The sequence below is a fragment of the Leuciscus leuciscus genome (assembly GCF_965113295.1).
Source record: "Leuciscus leuciscus genome assembly, contig: HAP1_SCAFFOLD_880, whole genome shotgun sequence".
In the NCBI taxonomy this organism is placed as follows: Eukaryota; Metazoa; Chordata; class Actinopteri; order Cypriniformes; family Leuciscidae; genus Leuciscus; species Leuciscus leuciscus.
The window spans coordinates 1-17,410 of NW_028117860.1; the positions used below are offsets into that span (position 1 = coordinate 1).

Genomic DNA, 17,410 nt, shown 5'->3' on the forward strand with positions numbered 1-17,410 from the left:
TGTTGAGTGTTTGCGGAGGGACGGGTGTTCCTCGCTGCTTCCTCCGACAGAAGGCGTAGAGAGCCGAGAGCGGGACACAGCTGACCGAAGACACCAGCAGAAGAACGATGAAGACCTGCCCGTACACCGGATACTCCTTCACCACTGACTTACCCTGCGTCACCGAGGAGGGAAGAAAGAAACACACTGTCTTTATCTAATCATTCCTTAGCTTTGAACCTAGAACTGGTTATAAGACCATTTATTATCATTTGACATTTTTATGCTTTAAAGGATTACTTCACCTCAAAATGACAATTTCCTGATAATTTACTCACCCCAATGCCATCCAAGATATTCATGTCTTTCTTTCTTTTCATTCGTGGCACATCTCAGACCAGCACAAGACGAACAATTGTGGTTAAAAAGTATATACATTTTTATTTTATTTTTAGAAAATGACCGATCGTTTCACTAGATAAGACCCTTATTCCTCAGCTGGGATCGTGCAGAGACCTATGAAGCACTTCAGAGCCCTTTGAAACGGCATTGATTTGAACTTCAACATTCTGGTTGCCATTGAAGTCCATTGTGTGGAGAAAAATCCTGAAATGTTTTCCTCAAAAACATGTATTTATTTTCCACTGAAGAAAGAAAGACATGGACATCTTGGATGGCATTGGGGTGAGTAAATGATCAGGAAATTTTCATTTTGAGGTGAACTAATCCTTTAAAGCATAAAAATGTCAAATGATAATAAATGGTCTTATAACCAGTTCTAGGTTCAAAGCTAAGGAATGATTAGATAAAGACCTTTAACCCTTTCATGTATAGAGGTCACGGCTATTCAAAAAGCACTTTCTTGCATTTGCATGAGTTTTGATCCACAGTTGTACCTTGAGCGATCTCTGATGGAATCACGTCCTCATGTTCTGATATCAAAGATACACGAAGTTCAACTTGTATGAAGTTTTCGCATGATTTTATATAATTTTATTGATTGGTTTGTTAAACACACAATATTGCTGTGTTATTACTGTATTATGTTTAATTATTATGTTTAATACAGTATCTCTTCAGTTTAAACCATAAACGTATGCTGTTCATTAAAGTGGACATTTCAAATCTTGTTTTTCAGAGCAATAAAAACACAGAAAAAAAAAGATCCTGAATGAGGTTATCATAATTCATGCATGAAAGGGTTAAGTTGCCAAACTTGTAGTAAGAGTTTATTGGAAACTAAATTTTCATTTTAACATTTTTATGATTTAATTTATTTGGGTATACTACTTGACAATAAGGTCTCATTTGTTAACATTAGTTGATGTATTAAAGAGGTGGTATAATGCCATTTTCACAAGATGTAAAATAAGTCTCTGACGTCCCCAGAGTGTATGTGAAGTTTTAGCTAAAATCCCCCACAGATATTTGTATATAGCATGTTAAAGTTGTCACATTTTGAGGGTGAGCAAAAACACTGTTTTGTGTCTGTTCCTTTAAATGCAAATGAGCTGCTGCTCCCGGCACAGGGGGCGGAGCTACAACAGCTTGCACTCACATAGACATGCACTGAAAGTTTCAAAAACTTTTAGCCTTTTATGTTCAAACCAAAGTCAGACAATGATGGAGAGACTCAAGAAGAAGTGACAACATGTAGAAGCAACAGGACGTTTCTGAATGGTTAGTTGGTGAATTTATGTAGCTTGTGTAGTTATCTTCTAGTCATTGATTAGCATATTCTGTCTTGATAATCTATAAATTATCAAGGGTGGTGGTGGCGCAATGGATAAGACACATGCCTTTGGTGTGAGAGACCCGGATTCGAATCCACTGTGAGACACCAATGTGTCCCTGAGCAAGACACTTAACCCCTAGTTGCTCCAGAGGCGTGCGACCTCTGACATATATAGCAATTGTAAGTCGCTTTGGATAAAAGCGTCAGCTAAATGAATAAATGTAAAAAAAAAAAGTAAATAAATCGTGTTCAGGGGGCGGGGTTTATGTAAATTCTAGGGTTGGTGATGTCACTAACCCGGGAGGAATGTGGTGTAGTCTCTACCAGCCGTTTGTTGTAGTCCTTAAAAAACTATTTCTTTAAAAGCAAATATCTCCCTTTGCTTTGAACTTTGAGCGTTGTAACTTTGAGGATGTTGTTTATGATCAAACAGCAACATTACACACTAACTAAAGTTAGAAAAGTGAAATCATAATCAACCACCCCTTTAACTAACATGAACTAACCATGAGAAATAGGCTACATTTGTTACTGTATTTATTAATCTTTGTTAATGTTATTAATACAAATCCAGCTGTTCACTGTTTGTTCATGCTAGTTCACAGTGCATTAACTAATGTTAACAAAGACAGCATTTGATTTTTATAATGTATTAGTAAATGTTGAAAATAACTAACAAAGATTAATAAATGCTGTAGAAGTGCAGGTCATTATTCATGCTAACTAAAGTAGTTTACTAATGAAACCTTATTGTAAAGTGTTATTTATTTTAAGTATGGGTTTTATTTTTTTCATTTTACAGTTTTATAATTTAAGTAATTCTTAGTAAGCGTTATATTTTGATTGTTTTTATTTTAGAATTATTTATTTTCATTTTACAATTTTATACGTAATTTTTTGTGTTTTATTTTAAAATGATTTTAATTAGAATTTTTTTTATGAATGTAATTGTAAGTGCTTTTATTGTTTTTATTTTAAAATGATTATTAAATTAAATTAATTAAAATAAAAATTTTATAAAGTGAGTGTTTTCATTGTTTTCATTATTTTCATTTTACATTTCCATGATTTAATTAATTTCTACTAAGTGTTTTAGGTAACACTACAATAAGTTTTCATTAGTAAACTACTTTAGTTAACATGAACTAATAATGAACTGCACTTCTACAGCATTTATTAATCTTTGTTAATGTTAATTTCTACATTTACTAATGCATTCTAAAAATCAAATGTTGTCTTTGTTAACATTAGTTAATGCACTGTGAACTAACATGAACAAGCAATGAACAGCTGGATTTGTATTAATAACATTAACAAAGATGAATAAATACAGTAATAAATGTTAGTTCATGTTATTAATGCTGTAGCCTACATTAACTAAAGTTAACAAATGAAACCTTATTGCAAAGTGTTACCGTGTTTTTATTTTGATTGTTTTTATTTATTTATTTTTAAATTAATTTTACATTTTTATAATTTATGTCAATTTTACTAAGTGATTTACTTTAATTGTTTTGATTGTTTTCATGATTTCATAAATTTTTTCGTTGCATTTTCCATTTTCATGGTGTAATCCATTTTTAGTCTGTGGTTTATTTTCATATTTCTTTCGGTTTTATATTTGTATTGTTTAATTTTTCATTTGCATGATTTAATTCAATGTCAGTTTGTCCTCCACTCCTAAATGCCCTGGAGTTTCCCAGTTTGACCCGTGCCGTACCAGATCTTTGTCCCAGGCCTGATAGGTCGGTGTCCCGCCCTGGATGTAGTTAATGATGTAGAAGATGAAGAGGCTGATGAGGAGTACGGGACTGATCACGGCCCACATCAGCTTCCAGTACCAGTTCGGCCGATGCCCCAACATGTCCTCGATGTCTTTCTCAAACCTGTGGAAGATGAACAACAATAAATCAAACATCTACAACATCACAATCATCAGAGACATGAAAATCTGTGCTTTTTAAAAACTGAATAATTTCCTTTTTTCTTAGTTTTACAAGGTTCAAAGAAGAACAAAAAATAGAAAGGTTAGCATAGGCAATATTTTATTTATCCCATATTGCATTCATGTATTTTTGGGTTTCAGTCATACTTCAGTCCAAACTATATTACAGGTTAAATACAAGTATTTGAAAGCGCATGGATCATACAAGACAAATACATTTCTTAGGCCATTTATGGACACAACGTTTTATATTCGGTCTGAATAAATACATAAAAAATATTACTTGCAAACAATTCTTCATTACTCCAACAATATTTAGTTGGAGGATAGTGATCGCTATTTTTACTGGCTGCCAAGTATTATATAAGAAAATATCTGTCTTTCCAGAGGCCGGTTTCACAAAGCTATTTTAGACCGGTCTATAGAGTTAGACGAGTCTATAATGTGCTCATAGTCTAGTCTAATGCAAGTTAGACTGTTTCACAAAAATAAAGACTTGACTTAATTTAGACCAAAAACTAATAATTAGACCCCTTCCCCCCCCCAGGCTAACTTAGGTCTAAGACTCTGTTACCTTGGCAACCAGCAGTAACAATCAGTTACATTACAAACAGCCAAAAGAAAAGGGAAAATGGCTCATAATTTAAACATTTCTTCTTGTTACTATATTCTCCGCTAAATTTCCCAAGTAAAATGTCCTTGTAACTGTTATACTCCTCCAACAAACACATATTATCCGCTGGGGTAAACGGCACTGAGCGGCTGAATGCGCTTACTCGATCCGCCATGTTTTTTGTTTTGAAAAGTGTCTTATTTTACCCAGAATGCATTGCAGTGTAGTCCTACTTAAGATAGTCAAGAGTCTTAAGTGCTTTGTGCAACGGTTAGATGTCTATCTGAAGTCTGACTATCTACTATATAAGCCATAGTCAAAGTCTATCTTTGTGAAACCGGCCCCTGGTTATTTTTGTAGAAGAAATGGGGATTGTAAAAACCTGATTATGCTTTTCCATACAAATATCCTCCAACAGTCGAATTCACGACGCAAGAATTCAATTCATGAGTGTCAATTTTCAATTCGGGAATCCCAGCTAGCAAAAATATGTTATAAGAAAATTTTCCTAACATTCCCATAAAGTTGTAAAAAAAAACAACAACTTTATTTCGGAATGCTCTCTGAAAGAAATATAATTTTCTATATTTAAATTTTTTTGGGAAAATGTTTTAAAAAGGCTTTTTCTTGGTTATGCGAATCTAAAGAGAACATTCCATTTCACAAACATTCGTTACTTTTGAATGTTCTCTGACGTTCCAAAACAAGTAACATTAAAAAAAACGTTACATGAACGTCCAACTAAATGTTTCATGTTTTGTTCCATGAATGATGTATAAATAATGTTTTTGTGCTGAACATTATTATCGACCAGATAACTTTGCATGAATGTTTCATTAACATTACTGGAAGAACATTTGTTCAAAACTTTGAGAGTACTTTAGCTAAAGTTCTGAGAATGTTCCCTGTTGGCTGGGATGACAAGAAGAGAAATTTACTCAATTGCAAGTACATTGTTCAAGACTTTAAAAACTGTTTTGTTTGTTTTCCATCAAGCGTTCTCACTTCAGTTCAGGAATTTCCTAAATGAACATGTATGAAAAACAACCATAATAACCAGCATTATTATAATCCTCAAAGAGTTTTAAACTGTGCAGAGCTTATGAACACATTTACAGATGATTATGTGACGTACAGTGAAGAATTATGAGAAACAGTAAGAATATTATGAGTTTAAATGCTGCAGACTTTAGTCCTGACGATTATAAAGATTATAAAGCTTTTTTAATCATAAAAATGTAAAATATTAATTTTGACCTTCTGAGGTTGGAAGGATTCCTGAAAGAAACTGCATTTACTGAAAATGAAATGCTTTGTAAGAGTTTTGCACCCTACTCTGTGCTTGTGCCCTCACGACTGGAGCCTGTAAAGACAAGAGTCATTGAATTTCTCACCTTCTCAAGCCATAGATGTAACACACACTGATGACTTCAATGAGGACGATGAAGAGCAGAGAGAACGTCGCGGCGTATTCATTGAAGATGGTGAACCAGTAGTTGCCCGAACGGCTGGTGAAGCCGAAACCCAGAAGAAAACAGAGAAGACACACCAGACCTGGCAGAAACCAGAGGAAAACTATCAGAAAGCAGACTAGACCTGAGAGAAACACATATACCGCTGAACACACATGATTTCACTCAGGAATTAGAAAGAAGCGGAAATATAAAGAGCATATGATCATAAGTGCGCAAAAACATTGCCCCTGCCAAACAAACAAACAAACATATAAATAAACAAACATCAAACAATGAAGCAAGAATATATTGGGATGGTTTTGTAATACAAATAAAATTATAATAAATACATAAATAAAAAACAAAAATAAATAGATGAATGAATGAATATCAAGAAGATTGGGATAGTTTTGTAAAAAAATTAATAAAAAAATAGATGAATGAATGACTGAACAATTAAGCAACATCAAGAACATTGGGATGGTTTTGAAATATAAATAAAATTATAAAAAAATACATAAATAAAAACTAAAATAAATAAATAGATGAATGAATGAATGAATAATCAACATCGAGCATATTTGTTTTGTAATACAAATAAAATATAAAATAAATAAATTATGAATTAATAAATAAATGAACATCAAGAACATCGGGACAGTAATAAAAAATAAATAAAATAAAAACAATGAATGAATTAATTAATTAATGAGCAATTAAGCAACATCAAGAATATTCTGATGGTTTTGAAATAAAAATAAATAAATAAAATAAAAACAAAGAATGAATGAATGAATGAATGAATAAATTAATTAATGAGCAATTAAGCAACATCAAGAATTTTCTGATGGTTTTGTAATACATTTGTAATAATAATAAATATATAAAAATATATATATATATTTATATAAACAAAAAATATATAAATTAATGAATGAATGAATGAATGAATTAACATTTGATGGGATGGTTTTGTGATGCAAGCTCATAAAAAAAATGCAATAGGCCTATTTACAAAAATTTCACTACAAATATTTGAAATATTATAATTTGACATTGATAATAAGGTTTTCACCTGACAGTGATCTGACAGTGGTCACATCAGCATAGCTGCCGTTAAACCAGTTCAAACTACATTATTGACCAGTACAAGGCAAGTTTAGTGCGCGTTCATGCTGGGTTCTGCTGGTCAAGCTGCAGTGATACACACCTTACCCAGCTCGTTCCAGTGACACACCATCTGCATCCTTCTTACCGTTGATGGTCTCGTTGCTGAGTGTGCGTGACAGAAACTTGAGGTCTCCCAGTGGAGTGATGATGGCCGTGACGTTTCCCAGCATGCTCCCCATCCCTAACAGCAGCAGCATGACGAAGTACAGCACAGACCACAGCTGAGACAGAGGCATGTTCTTAATGGCCTCACTGTACACGATGAACGCCAGACCGGTGCCCTCCACCGCCTGCGCGCACACACACACACACACACACACACACACACACACACACACACACACACACACACACACACACACACACACAATTATAAATGTCTTCACTGTCGCTTTTAATCAATTTAACGCATCCTTGATGAATAAAAGTATTAATTTCTCTCTCTCTTTTTTAATCTTACCACAAATGTTTGAATGTTATCATTGTTTGCTGATGTAAATCAGCAGTTTTCAACATGGATACTTATAAGAAATGTTTTCTTTTTATAAGAAAAGCAAATCAGCATATTAGAATGATTTTTGAAGGATCATGTGACACTGGAGTAATGATGCTGAAAATGTAGCTTTGATCAAAATAATAAATTACATTTTTCAATTTATTAAAATAGAAAATAATTATTTGAAATGTTAATAATATTTCACAATTTAACTGTTTTTACAGTATTTTTGATCAAATAAATGCAGTTTTTTAAAAACATTCAAATTTGACAGGTACTGTATTTATACAAATATTGCTACACAGCAATTTTTACACTAAGAGTTAGGGTTAGGGTTAACCAAAGACTGACCAGTTTACCATAGAAAGTTTATAAGTAATTGTTTTTTTATATATATATTTGTTTTGTATTGCTTGTATGGTCTGTTTCTGCTACATTGTATCACTTTAATTTATTTATATTTTTGCTCTGAAAAATATTTATACAAAAATATTTTTACCACCCATATTGACAATTTTTTATATTTTGGAATATATTTAAAAATGTATCTGAAAATATATTGTTCTGCTGTATGGGCAAGGTCGCTTTAAAGGGAATAGGAGAAAAGAAAAACAAACCTAAAAAAAAAGTGGACAAAGAGTAAACAGAGTGTAAACAAAAATACAAATACAGAGAGAGTAATAAATAAGCCTAAACTGTAAATAATTATTTTCATGATTTGTTATCACAACTTTTAATCTTTTGTCAAATCAACTTAGATAATTATTGTGGTTCAGATAACATAATATTTTGAGTTTCTGTTTATTAAACCAATCTCTTTGTTGTATTAACTAAATTTTTTAATTTCAATGAACTCAAAATTTTAAGGCAACCAGGTAACTTACTTTTTTAAGTTAAACCAAGAATAATTTTTTACAGTGTAAAATAAAATAATAAAATAAAATAAAATAAAGCAGAAATACACTGTAAAAAATGATCGTGATTTTAACAGTAAAAGACTGTAAAAATGCTACAGTGAAAAACTGTTAATTAGTTTCCTTACTCGGTAAACAACTGTGATAGATCTAACGGTATATTTAATGTAAAATAAACTGTAAAATACCGTTAAATTTACAGTTTTTGGAAGTGAAAAAGAACAAGTCATTGCATAATTTACAGTGAAAAAACGTAAATTGACATTCCCACAATTCCCTGCGTGACACTTCACATTTGATGTGTTTTTGTTGAAATAACTATGTTTCGTCTTAGTCTTTTCTAATCAGTTATGACAATAGGGTTTTATGTTACATTTAATGTTGTTAAATTAATGTTTATTGCATCTTTTACATTTCATGTGTGTTACCATGATGGTGTTTAGTGTTTGTGTGAATGACATTGTACAGCTTCTTATAATTAGTATTAACTCTCTCGTGGAAGAACTGCTTGTGATGAGCTTTAAATCACCATGTGATATTTCATCACCACTGTGATTGGTTGTTGTTGGTGTATTACTATGGTACAAAACAGGTATTAATCCTTCATTAGGTCAGTAAATTAACATTATACCAGACAATGAAATACGGTTTATTACTGTAAATTTAAGTCAAGTCTGTAAAATCTAAATTGGTGCTACCGTATTTTTTTTACAGTGTAGATATATAAAATTCCGACGGTAAATTGGTCAGTCATTGATCACTGTCGCTGTGTAATGTGGACAGTGATCTCCTGATGTGGTGATAAACAGCTCAGTTTACCGTGTCCAGTTCCGCCTCTAGACTGCAGTCTTCGATCTTTGAAGCGATGGCCGCAAACCTCTCAGGATGAGTGAAGTTCAAATGACTGATCCAAGAGCTGATGTTCTCAACGCTGATGGTGTCCTCAGACAGATCGAAGGTGTTGAGCAGTAACAGCCTCATCCTGGATCAACAGAAAACGCTTTCTGAAAACTGATCCTAAGAGCTTCCTTGGGAAATTACAAGAGTTTCACCTGCATTGTTTATTAAGCAGATAACACTCATGTTACATAAACTGTCGGAGTACTTTTTTAATTTTTTATACTTTCTTGCATCACAATTTGATGTTCAGAGTCCTAGATGTCTTTCCGTGCTCACGGCCAAAGGAGTATTTGAAACTTTTTTCTTTTTTTACCTTTGTCTGACTCAGTTTAAGACGATATTCTGATTCCCCAAATTAAAACAAGCAAGTTTACAGGGATATTCAGATGCATGTTCACATATAAACATAATATTCAGAATAAGGCTGCAACCTGAATTTAAACAGAATTTCGTGTGCATGTAAACACACACCCTAGTGAAAAAAAAAAACTTTATTTATTTATTTTAAAGGGTAACTAAACCCTAAACCAACTTTTTTTAGTTAATGATCTGTAAGAATGGGGCTTTATTAGTGCTGTTCATTGATTCAAGTAGTTTTTTTGACATTTGTGTTTAAAGTGTTTTAATTTGACAAAATATGGTGTAAAAACGTCTGAGTGCTGCCCTCTTCAGGTTGAACAGTGGCTACTGCAGTTGAATTTTCCTATTGGAAGTTGTGGTACCCTCTGACGTCAGAGAGTACCAGCTAACCACGCCCTTGCCTGCAGAGAGATAAGTCACAGATGCACGCCCCCTCTCCACTGGGCTCTGCCTACTTTTCCAGCATTTTTCAAATATTGCCAGTGGGTGGAGTCAGGCTCTGACCAGGGGTTTAGTTACCCTTTAAATACATTTATTTCATACTAAGTATACTACAAATCCATTAACATATTTACTGACATATCGCTTGAGACTTACTGATATTAATATTATTAAAAAAAAGTGGAGTAGCCTACTATTGCACAATGCACATTTCATAATATTAAGCCTAAAATGTGTTTAATATCACTATTAGTAAGAATAGTATGATCTCTGTATAATATCTTTAAATGCAAGATATTTAAAGTGTACCTGAAGTTTACTTGCAATAGTTCCATTTTAGCACAATATTAATATACTTAAGTGTATCTTTAGTTGAACTTCAACACTATTTCCAGAAAACTAACGTATATTAAGTACAAAATTAGTTCAGATTTAGCAGACTTTAAGCATATTAATTAAGTATAGCAAAAGTACAATAGCTGGGTATTTATATTAAGTAAGTACATCAATATTTAAAGGTATCTGTGGTGTACTTTTACTCAAATGTATGTGAAATACACAAATCTTTCACTAGGGCAGTGAATGAGTCCAATGATGAGGGGAGTGTTTTAGGAAACCTATTAGAAAACCATCATTATTGTTGCAGATGTTCTTCTTTTTCCATATAGTTTTGTGAATAAGTGATGGATGATACTCTGAATAGTTTAAACATTCTGAAAGACGTCATCTGAAACAAGCTTAAAAATAAACTTCGAGAAGCCAAGAGTCATAAAATGAACCGACTGCCAACATTCAGTTTAATGTTTGATGGAATCAAATAATGAGAGAACGATCATTCATTCTGCGCATGTTTGTGAATCTCTTGATGAGATCACAGAATGGCTAAACCTGATGTTTAAACTCATATATGTTAGAACATCGCTGGCATCTCACCTTTCCAAACAGCTTTCGTAGTTGAAGGTGGCTTTGAAGCCGTAGATGGCGAAGGTCACGATGCTGGCGAACACAGACGTGCTGCTGTTAATGAGTGACACGACCACGGCCTGCCTCTCGAAGTTATTGTTGTGGTGGTTGTAACTGGCAAAGGCGATCAAAGAGCCGAAGCCCAAACCCAGAGAGAAGAAGATCTGAGTGGCAGCGTTGATCCATGTTTGAGGGTTTGCTAACTGCTCCAGCTAAACACACATGGAGTGTGAATGCACACTCAACACTCAGAAATCAATGAAGAAGCAACCAATGATCTGGACTTTCTTACCTTGGGTGTGAACAAGTACTTGACTCCGTTCCAGGCCCCGTGCAGAGTGACACCACGGATCAGATAGATGATCAGAACCACATATGGAAACGTAGCTGTAAAATACACCACCTGTGGAGGAAGGTCAAAGGTACAACGGGTTGGAACTAAATGAAATGTGTAAATTAGCTGGTTTCTCTAGTGATATATTTTAACATTATTATTTTAAAATATTCCTGTGATCAAAGCATCATGTCTTCAGTGTCACATGATCCTTCAGAAATCATTCAAAAATGCTGATTTGCTGCTAAAGAAACATTTCTTATTATTATCATCAATGTTAAACACAGTCAGTGCTGCTTCATATTTTTGTGGAAACTGATTTTTTTGGATTCACTGATGAATATGAAGTTCAAAAGAACAGCATTTATTATCAATAGAACTTTTTCGTCATATTTATTCATTTAATAAATGTCTTTGTCTTTTTTTAATCAATTTAATGTGCCTTTGCTAAATAAAAGTACAATTTATTTTTTCTCTCTTGTTTTCTTTTTTAAATCTTACTTACCAGAAACTTTTGAATGACAGTGAATTATCATTTATTTTTTATAAACACATTTTAAACAAAAAATTTAAATAGAGCAGCTAAAACTGTTTTCAACATTGATAATAATAAGAAATTATCTTTATAAGAATGATTTCTGAAGGATCATGTGACACTGAAGACTGAAGTTATGGCTGCTCAAAATTCAACTTAGAAAGGAATATTACATTTTAAAATATATATATATTTTAAAAACAGTTAGTTTAAATTTTAATAATATTGCAGTATTACTGTTTTTACTGTATTTTTTGATAAAATAAATGCAGCCTTGATGAGATTAAGAGACTTCTTTCAAAAACTTTCAAAAACCTTAATGTTTGCACCTGACCGGTAGTGTGTGTGTATATATACCATATATATATACCATCATACACACTAACACACACACACACACACACACACACACACACACACACACACACACACACATATATGTGTGTGTGTGTGTGTGTGTGTGTGTGTGTGTGTGTGTGTGTGTGTGTGTGTGTGTGTGTGTGTGTGTGTGTGTGTGTGTGTGTGTGTGTGTGTGTGTGTGTGTGTGTGTGTGTGTGTGTGTGTGTGATGATGATGATGATGATTTATGAAGTGAAATCCGACAATTAAACTATAAAAACAAACCTTTCAACAGATCATAATTAGTCAGTTGAAAAACATATGAATCCATTTCAGTGTTTGATGTTAAGGATGTTCTGTTTACTTCCGTACAATAGACGGTTTTGGTGTTAGTCACTAGTTGAGAATCAGACGGTTTAGTCTCACCATTCCGGTAGATTTGACCCCTCGGACGATGAAGAGGTAGACGATGATCCAGGCCAGCAGGAGACACAGCGCCTGGCCCATGTGAATGCCTCCGTTCTCATCGATGGAGGACGAGATGTTCAGCGTCTCACGGAAGAAGAAGTACTGTGTGGGTGAAGCCACCTCACACTCCTCCAGATACCCCGTCCGGTTACTGTTGACGGGACACTCGGCCCAGGGCAGCACTGACTGCAGACGCATTAACACCACAAGACGTTTATGATCCACAGGCCCAGGACAACTACTTCATAAAGATCAAACTCATTATAGTTCCACTTGAGGCAAGCAACTCTTTTCAGAAATGAATTACGAGCTACTAAGAAGAAGTTCTCATTTTAGTTTTACTCTTCAACACTTAATAGATTTTAAGATTTTAGATTATTTTGCCATTTTCTGCATAAGTAACGAAGTTTAGTTTGGTTTACACATCAAAAAGTGATTTTCTTGTCTTGTTTTCCAGTACAAATATTCTTTACTGAAGATACATTTACTTAAGATGCCAAATAACAGTCTTGTTTTGATAAAAGTTAAGTGATTTAAGTGTTTATGCTTAAAAATGAGAAAAAAAATCTGATTTATTTCTGATTATGCCATTGACTGATTTTTTTATTTTGTTTTAAACATAAACATTGAGTTAATTTAATATTTTCCTTGTTTTAAGCATAAACAATCACTTAATTTTTAATACATTTCTCCCAAAACGCATGTTATTTTGCATCTCAAATAAATGTATCTTGTAAGATTGTACTGGAAAGAATTTTGATGAATTTGATGATGTTTTTAGCTGTCAATAAAAGTGTAATGCAAATTTTACAGTGAGAAATCCGCTCTGCAGAATTTGCATAAAATGTTGGTTTTGACCATCGGCCTTCTTCATATCAGCATTGGGATAATTGATAAGCTCATCAAACATGGACAAACCCAGCCATTTAATTATTTTTTTTAACCCAATGTTTGAGTTTGTCCACATTTGACCTAAAATTGGGTTAAAACAACCCAGCGTTTTATTATAGAGTGTAAAAACATTATTCTCTTCATAGAAACATCTACATTTATTTTTCAGTAAACTAACCTGGAATGAATGGAAGAGATACCAGAAGCTCCAGGCGTTGATGACGTTGTAGTACAGACACAAGTACATGGAGGTCACAACACTGGCAATGCCTGAACAATGCATGTACAGATGAGGATGATAAAGGATGATATCTGATCATTTTTATGGCATTAAATGTCTGGTAAGTGAAGTACGGGTCACTGACCCAGTCCACCCAGATACGGGTTGATGGCGGTCCACGCTCCGATGCTGCCCAGACGCATCTTCTGCCCGATGGCCAGCTCCATGCAGAACAGAGGAATCCCCTCCAGAACCAGCATCAGCAGATACGGGATCAGAAACCCACCTGGAGAAATACAAACACACATTAAAAAAAAGGTCACTTTAAAGTCAGCATAAAACGGACGTCGCCATCGTCTTTCCTTCCCTATTGTGACGTAAATTTAAGTCAAGTGGCTTTTGGAACAAGAAAAAATTATATTGGGGAATTGAATGGATGGTTGTGGTTTGCTATTGGTGCATCTCATGTGATTGACAGGTCGCCCCGCCCTCGCGCCAGCAAATGCATCATCAGAGAAGAGATGTTGCTGCAAGAGGGAGGTGTTATTTTGATTAGAAATTACGAGGGTATACATGCATTAAAAAAAATTGTGATGTACATGAGAAAACAAATCATTGAGAATAAATATGACAATATTTCATAAAAATATTTATGAATTTGAACTTTGATTTCATGCATGTTGACTTTAACCAGTAGCCTTCTAGAGTTCACCATTCACTACCTATTTCATCATTATGTGGCTTCATGAGGACTAAAGGACTCAAACGTATCTATCTAAAACTAAAACCATACAAAAAAATAAATAAATTCATTAGTTGAAATGAAAATAAACATTACCTGAAATAAAATAAAATATAAAAAAATCTTTAAACATATTTTATTTCAGCTAGTTGCCAAGGCAGCATTTCACATTTTCATTTAGGTTAAGTTGAAGTTCTAAAATAACTCAAAATTAAATAAACTAAAATGTAATTTAAACTATATAGACATAATAAAAATGAAAAAAAACTAAATCACTAAAATTTACTACAATTTTAACTTGAAATTTAAAATGAAAAGTAATATATAAAGTTTTTGTTAATTAATATATATAAACTTTAATAGCATATTAGTGATACTAGAATTTCCATGACTTTTTCAGCCATTTGTATAATTCACTTTTACAAATCAGTTTATAGAGGTTTAAGGAGCACGTCAGGAATTTGTAGATACAGATTAAAAAGTTGGATATTATTCATGAAATCACCATTTTGAAATTACTTTCATAATATGAAATTTGAAATAATTAAAAAACAAAGCAAATTCTAGATGCATTTTTGTCATGCAAAATGTGATTACTAAGAACATTTAATTTACTGAAAATCATGTTTGGTACATTCCATGTCATTTGTACAGTGTAAATGTGAGCAGCTCTAACTCTCTCTAATCCTCACAGGAAAACAGGATTACTCTGGATCATGAGGGAATTTTGGAATATTTGACAGCATCATGCAAATCAGCAGTGACTGACTGCGCATAACACACCTTCCTTCACGTCTGTACTTTGATCGCATTGCTAAACGGTAAACAGAAGATTTGTGAATTGTTATTCAGGAGATGCTCCTCAAAGATGCACTGAATGCATAACCAGAGACGTTTAGCAGACGAATGAAACGGAGGAGAAATGTTAATCAGTTTTCTGCCAGATGAATCTAGAGGAGCCTCGGCTAAAGGAAAGCAGGAATCTCAGCTTGACTTTCTGCTTCCACACACAATCCCCACACTAAATCTGACCGCAGAACAGCTGATATGTGCTGAGAATCTGGATGAGACGCTCAATGAAGTTGAGGACGATAAAACTCTTTGATGACGAGAACTCGGACTTTCTGCAGAAACGAGTGCACTTGAAGAGACAAATATATCTAAGAACTACTAAATCACTAATCTAACACTTATCTTACTGCAATTTCATTCAAAGAAAATTGAAAAATTGAAAAGACCTACATGATCTCTCTCTCTCTCTCTCTCTCTCTCTCTCTCTCACACACACACACACACACACACCACACACTTGTTTTTATATCTTTACGTAGACTCTCCATGGATGTGATTTTTTTTATTGTACAAACCGTATATTCTATCCCCCTACACTAAACATAGCCATCACACAATTTTCTGCATTTTTACATAAAAAAAAAAAAAAAAAACATCACTTGGTATAATTTATAAGCTCTTTTCCTCGACCAAATGACCCCACAGTGAAAATGTGAAACATTTTACTATCTTTGAGGACATTTGGTCAAGAACACACACACACACACACACACACACACACACACACAAAACATTATGATTTAATAACATAAAAAGATGCACTAAAATGAGTCAAAATCAAAAAATCTAAGTAATTGCTATTAATTAATAATATATAGTAACAGCCACAGTGTAAAAAGTAAATATTGGCATTTTGGTACCACTTTATTTTACAGTGTCCTTGTTACATATGTTACATGTACTTACCGTAGTAATAACAGTAAATGATGTATAATTACGTTCAACTAACCCTCAACCAAACCCTAATCCTACCCTAACCCTATAGTAAGTACATGTAGTTCATTAATATTACGCAAATATATAATTACATTGGAACAATGACACTACTATTTCTACCTGATCTGCTTGTGAAAAATATTTTATTAAAGTAATATATTCAGCTCGATTTAGTCCTATTAAATAAAAATGAGCTCATTTAGACATTGCCACATTAAGTATTTTTTTGTTCATTAAATTAAAGGCATAAGACGACTGACATCATGTTTTATCATACATCATGTCATCTTGTATGCATTGCAGTTAATATGGATCAAAATAACATCTTCATTTCATGTCCAAATGTTCAGACCTTTATAAAGAAGTTATTGAAGGGATTAAACTTTTGTTGTAGAGCCATGCTTGTTTTTCCACATGCATCCCACTGGTAAGACACGGAGGATAATGGTAATGACAGTGTAAAATACATAATCATCCAGGAAAAACTCTTTATACATAATAGCTAAACTTTTTTTTTTTTTTTTTTACAAAGTTGTTTTTGATATTTCTAAGATTTAAAAAAGCCACACACACACAAAAAAATATTATTTGGAAAGAAATATCATATTGCACATATTTTGTTCTGTTGTTGTTATCAATGTCTCTGTCAAGAACTACACGGCAAGCATGAGGAGAACAAGTAAAACACTAATCATCTTACCTCCTCCATGCATTTGGCAGAGATACGGAAAACGCCAGACATTCCCAAGTCCCACTGCATAAGACACACATGCCAGGACAAACTGCATAGGACTGTCCCAGGACGGACGGGCTTCCTTGCTCATGATGATGATGATGATAATGTCCTTCAACACTGTCAACTCGCACAGGAGGAGATCAGTCACACTGCACTCTGCAAACAGACAAATCCCCAGAGAACGACGGAGACTGGGAATATTTCAAAGTCCAGTGTGCAAATGTGAGGTTAAACTTGGAGTGTAAAGTGGGAGTTTTCTGATGAAGCCGGGGGGAGGGACGGACAGTCTAACTGGCTGAGTTTATCTACGCAATCCAGGTGAATGTTTGATCATAGTGAGTTATGTCCTCAAACATTCATTATCGTCTTTTTATTGCAGAGTTTGTA

At 33.6% G+C, this 17,410-nt stretch overlaps 1 protein-coding gene across 1 annotated transcript; it reads right to left on the reverse strand.

Moving 5' to 3' along the window:
* Nucleotides 1-4: 4 nt before the first annotated feature.
* LOC309492052 (sodium- and chloride-dependent transporter XTRP3-like) lies at nucleotides 5-17,252 on the reverse strand (the record flags this gene model as incomplete). The annotated part of the gene is made up of 11 exons (XM_082191069.1): nucleotides 16,988-17,252; nucleotides 13,903-14,043; nucleotides 13,716-13,807; nucleotides 12,605-12,832; nucleotides 11,263-11,373; nucleotides 10,941-11,182; nucleotides 9,126-9,288; nucleotides 6,982-7,186; nucleotides 5,667-5,826; nucleotides 3,435-3,600; nucleotides 5-154 (listed from the first exon to the last, which is right to left on the reverse strand). Coding segments are annotated over exons 1-11 (1,782 nt in total), but the record flags the coding sequence as incomplete, so codon positions are not given.
* Nucleotides 17,253-17,410: the final 158 nt, after the last annotated feature.